We start from the raw sequence: 5,741 nt of genomic DNA, 5'->3' as shown, positions 1-5,741 counted from the left end.
CACACACACACACACACACACACACACACACACACACACACACACACGTCTCTATTTGGCATGGTTATTTTGTTTGCTTTTCCTCTGTTTTTGGTGTAGAGTATGGAACTGTAATCTAACTTATGATGACCTTACCGCATTTTTCTCTAGGAAAATATTCCAGATGTCTTTCCCCAAACTCCGGGAATCTTTGGGATTTGTCTGTTGATAAACTTCTGAACACAAATAAAAAAGCTAGAATGAGAGAGAAACTGGGTTAGAAACTGGGTTGTTGAATTTACTAGGGGGAGGTTCCTACTGCCATCTAGGGGTAGAGTCTAGTAAGAGGCCAAATATCCCCAAATTAAGATCACCTCCCACAAGGAAGACTTCTTAGTCTAAACTATCAACAATATGAGGCTGACAAGCTTAAGCAATCTCAGTCTCCCTCCCATGAACATATTTCAGGCTCATCATTCCTTTACTGTGTTTTCTTTCACACTTGACATTTTTAGTGGTATCTTCACTTGTTTATATTCCTGAAGGGCTTTTATTTTGTTTCTCTTGGTGATGTGTGACTTTTTTCAGGAACCTTCTGAGACATCAGCATTGGGACTAAACAAACAGGCATTCAATGAATTTCACTTGAGCAAATCAATGTTTGTTCTGGCCTCTAACTGTAGTATTTCCAGAAACAAAATAAAACAAAACCAAAACCAAAATAACAACAAAACCCAGCAACTCCTTGGTTGGGTGAGAGGTTTACTTTGAAGAATAGAACAATGACCTTTCTCTACCATCACACCTTGTTGCTATGCAGGTAAGAGGAAAAAGAGGGGGTATAAGGGGGTGGCTCTGTACAACACCTTGGGGCACTGTGTTCTTCATTCATATTCTCATATGCCCCCCTTTTTTGAGATAGGGTCTCATTGTATACCCCCTGAATTCAGAGACCCCCTGCCTTTGCTTCCTGAGTGCTAGGATTAAAGGCAGGAGCCATCAGCCAGCCCCTACAGGTATTCCTTAAGCCATCACCTTAGATAGAAGCCTCTTTAGTGCTTTGCCCCTAGCAACAAAAATCTTTAGCAACACCATAACTCTGTAAGGGTGATTCTCTCAACTCCTCAATTTGTATCCACTTTCACTTAAAAAACTCCGATGACTTCCTAGACTGACAAAGAATAACAGTCCTCCTGGCCTAGATCTTGGGTTACATATGGTTAGCTGCATCCCTTTGGCTACAAGTATGGTTAGCCAAATGATGCAACAGGTGCCATCTTCTCTTCTGTTTTGTCTCTGTCCTTGAGACACCTGACTCTGCCCATAGATCTGACATTAAAAGCTGAACACATAGAGAGACCAAGCATAGTGGTCAGAGATTCTCTGTGCTGAGCATAAAGAGTACTCCAAAAAGACTGACACTTCTCACTTACCAGGGGGCCAGGGTCTGCCTGAGAGAATATGTAACGTAGAAAAACTGCCAGGTAAGCTGGATGTGACTTAAGTTTTTCAAGATCTTGGAAGATGATGTCACTCTGGAAGGCAGAAAAATGAGAATGGCTGGGAGGCACAGAGACAGGAGACAGAAGGCACACTTTACTCTCATGCTTTCTACCTTCTAGGCCCTGTTAGCTAAGCGTCCTTCCCTATAGGATCCTTTCAAAGCTGATGCCAATTAAATGTTTCCAGTCAAGGGCAGTGTGGTTAAAGCAAGAAAGGAGGGTAAAAGGAGTAAGCCAGAAAATTTACCTCATTGCTGAAACAACCTGGGTCATAATCTTCCTCTGGGCCAATTATCAGAGGCTTTGGGCCTTGATCTACACTCTGGAGGAGAGAGTTGAGATGAGAGATTACTGGAGACATAATTCAACTTCCTCTTTAGCATCTGTTCAGCAACCAAACTCTATAAAGGCCATATGGGTCTTACTAGCACCACAAGGTTCAGCACAGATGTAACGGTTTCCACTTACAGAAAGCCAACTGCTTCTGGGTGGGGCAGCACCCAGCAGAGCAGCCTCGTCACATGACACAGGAAGACGGGGAAATAGGAAAGATGTTCTCTTTCTGTTTACAAAAGATGAGGAGTGAGTGTCCTTTAACAAAGTAAAAGCTGACAACACCTAATGGGACCACTGGGTTGAAGACTTGTGTTTTCCTAAACAGACCACCAAATCACCACTGTCGTCACTCAACACAGTGTCCAAATCCAATATGGCGACTACCACAGTGCTGCAGAGTAGTGTGGACCAGTAAGTATGTGGATTAGGAACCTCCAGAGAAACCAGAGCAGCAGATCTGCCTCTCCCTCAATGAGACAGGATGGGGCTGATCTTCCTCAAGCACCAACATGCATTATTCCCTTTTCTGCTTAACAATAAAATATTTATCCTAACTGACATACCAGTAATGACATCATGAACTTTTCAAATGTGTTATGGGTCATGTTCTTCTAAAGGTTTCCTGAGATACCAAAGGTTTTTTCTTTTTTTTTGTTTGTTTGTTTTATGTTTTTTTTTCCTTTTTCTGAGACAGAGTCTCACTATGTAGCACTGGCAAGCCTAGATCCCACTAAGTAGATCAGGCTGACCCCAAACTCACAAGATCCACCTGTCTCTGCCTCCCAAACATTGAAATTATCAAAGATTTTCTAGTGACTACACTTCCCTATTTTTAGTGACTCTCTAAGAAAGATTTTGCTTCTGGAATCTACCTAATTTACTCATGCAATTTCTCAAAGAGCTCTCCCTAATGCTTCTTTATCTTGTTTCTCTGACAGTCACTCACCTCTAAGCCTAGATGACTTGAGAGACCCTGAAAGTATTAAAGATAATGAAAGAGGGAGGCCCCAAGAGTCACGCACACATTCAAAGCCACGGAGTTAGGCTCGCAAATTATTATTTGTGCTTCTCAAATATACTCCAAAACCATCCAATCTTGTAACATCAGTTTTTGAAGTCCATGCTATCTATATCCCCAGAATCTCTGGCCCAGACATCAAAAAATCCCTAGCTTTTAGCTTGTTTGGAGAGATTTTCCCCCAATGGTGAAATTAAAAAAAAAAAAAAAAGATTTATTTATTATGTATACAATGTTTTGCCTGCATTTATGCCTGCATGCTAGAAGAGGGCACCAAATCTCATTACAGATGGTTATGAGCCACCATGTAATTGCTGGGAATTGAACTCAGGACCTCTGGAAGAGTAGCCAGTGCTTTCTAAACCATCTCTCCAGGCTTGGGGAGAATTTTAAAGAAATAATTTTATTTTAGAAATGTTTTTGTACAAATATTGAATGCTGAGCATACTCCCCACTTCATTCTGTCACATCTAGTGCCTTTTCTTCCTGTTAGTCCCCTTTGTCTCTGGGGATAGTTATGGCATATACATATAACACATGATGCTACCTGGAAGAGACACTCTCCAACCTGTCAGGTTGGCTGTAAGTTCTAGTGTACTCTAGATTTCCAGCTTCCCTGACCTGTCACTCATGCTACGGTTGGCTTTTGGTGATGCCTCTATCTTTAGATATTTCTGCTCCTGTAACTAACTCCTCACCCAAACTTGTATCAAGTTCCCAAGTTGGACTCTGGTGGTACCCATACTTTAGTCTCATTAGGTCACTGTTTGCAGTGAGCAGATGTTTGTTCAGATTGTCATTCCACACTCCCACAGAAGACCTATTTTTAGTTCTGAGAAATCTTCATATTGATTTTAACTGTGGCTAGGACTAGTTTACACTACCACCAGCAATATAAGAGCTCTCTGTAATCTACATCCTCACCGGCTTTTGTTGTGTTTTCTTAGTGACTACCATTCTGAATGGGATAAGATGGATCTCAATATAAGGCATTTCCCTCATGGCTAGTGAAGTTGAACCTCTTTTCATGTTTATTGATCATTTGTATTTGTATTTTCAGAACTATTTATTCTTGCTTTTTTTTTTTTAAGTTTTTGCATATTCTAGGTATTTTTTCAATTATATTTTATTTTATTTTTACTTATGTATGTGTAACTCTAGTTCCAAGGGATTTAATGCCCTCTTCTGGCCTCCAAGGGCACCAAGTATGTATATTACAGACATATACACAGGTAAAACACTCGTATACACAGATAAACAAAATCTTGAAAAATAAAACCCCTCCCATTATAAAATCTATCTTCCTTCTTTCCTTCCTTTCTTTCTTTTTTTTTTTTTCTTTTTTTGAGATAGGGTCTCTCTGTACAGCTCTGGCTGTCCTGGAACTATCTATTTACAGTAGACTGGCCTCCAACAGGTGAAATGATATTTGGTAAGGCTGGAATCAATTTAGGTGTTACCTAGACGTGACATTAAAGAGCAGTGAGTCAAACTGTCAAGAGTTAATTTCAGTTCCCATTTAATCCCTTTGACTAATCCAAATAGTTTCAGCCTGCTGTTAGTCTATCTTTATACCTTTACAAAAAGAAATTTCACCTCAAACTTAATTACAAGCAAAAGAATCTAGCTAGAGTAAAAATATGATAATATATAAAATTTATACACTGATGATCAATTTAAATAAATTTTATGTGTTTTTTATTAATTTTGTTTTATTTATTTTCATTTTATGTGTATGGGTCTATGTACCATGTGCATGCAGTACCTGTGGAGGCCAGAAGAGAGTGGCAGATCCTCTGAAACTGGAGTTACAGATAGTTGTCCTGGCTAGTTTTATGTCAACTTGACACAAGCCAGAGCCATCTGAAAGGAGGGAACCTCAATTGAGAAAATGTCTCCATAAGACCCAGCTGTTGGGCATTTTCTTAATTAGTGACTGACTGGGGAGGGCACTGACCATTGTGGGTGGAGCCATCCCTGGGTTGTTGGTCCTGGGTTCTATAAGAAAGCAGGCTGAGCAAGCCAGTAACAAGGAACCATCCATGGCCTTTGCATCAACTTCTGTCCTAAGGTTCCTGCCCTGCTTGAGCTCCTGTCCTGATCCCTTGATGATGAAGTGTGATGTAGAAGTGTAAGTCAAACAAACCCCCAAGTTGTTTTTGGTTGTGGTGCTTCATCACAGAAATGGTAACCCTAACTAAGAAAGTTGTGAGTTGTCATGTGGATGTTGGGAATCCAATTTGGGTCTTCTAGAAGAACAGCCAGTGCTCTTGACTGCTGAGCCATCTTTCCAGCTGATTTTTTTTTTTTAATAATACATGATATATTCACATAGTGTGGAACTGAAATGGTAGCAAAGGGTAATTGAATTTAAAGTCTCTCAACTGTTCTGAGGCTCCTTGAAGATGACAACCATCAGCTTCTCATGAGTTCATGCTGAGAAAGCTCATGAAGGAAGCATCTTTTCAAACATAAGTGGGAGCTTTCTTTCCCCACTGTTCTGTATCTTATAGGTAAGTCTTTACAAAATCATTTCTAAACATGGATGCTGCCTTTCTTAGACTTACCTTGCATTTAGAGTGTGTGATACTGATTTTAATTTGTAGTAGTGAGAAATATCCTTTAAAATGAATTTAAATTTAAGAAAGTAAGCTTAGCTAGGCATGGTGGTGCCTTTAATCCCAGCACCCCAGAGACAAAGACAGGCAACTCTCTGTGTATTCAAGTTCATCCTGGTCTACACAATTAGTTATGCTATACAGTGAGACACTGTCAAGAAAGAAAAGTAAGAAAAGAAAGGAAAGAAAGAAAAGAAAGAGAAAGAAATAAAGAAGGAAGGAAGGAAGGAAGGAAAGAAAGAAGAAAGAAAGAAAGAAAGAAAGAAAGAAAGAAAGAAAGAAAGAAAG

General features: G+C 39.9%; 1 protein-coding gene across 8 annotated transcripts in view; it reads right to left on the bottom strand.

Annotated features, from left to right (window-relative positions):
• Window positions 1-5,741, bottom strand: part of Arhgef11 (Rho guanine nucleotide exchange factor 11) — a 105,271-nt gene that overhangs the window by 29,103 nt on the left and 70,427 nt on the right. For all 8 annotated transcript variants that reach the window (XM_055596530.1, XM_055596527.1, XM_055596524.1 and 5 more), the window contains 3 exons: window positions 1,729-1,803; window positions 1,413-1,514; window positions 136-234 (listed from right to left, as the gene is read on the bottom strand). In XM_055596530.1, the coding sequence (XP_055452505.1) occupies window positions 136-234; window positions 1,413-1,514; window positions 1,729-1,803 (276 nt within the window). The remainder of the gene's footprint in view (window positions 1-135; window positions 235-1,412; window positions 1,515-1,728; window positions 1,804-5,741) is intronic.

This window comes from Psammomys obesus, unplaced genomic scaffold (genome assembly GCF_907164565.1).
Source record: "Psammomys obesus unplaced genomic scaffold, mPsaObe1.curated_primary_1811, whole genome shotgun sequence".
NCBI lineage: Eukaryota > Metazoa > Chordata > Mammalia > Rodentia > Muridae > Psammomys > Psammomys obesus.
The sequence above is the reverse complement of the archived record's forward strand: the minus strand, read 5'-3'. Positions and strand labels throughout refer to the sequence as shown.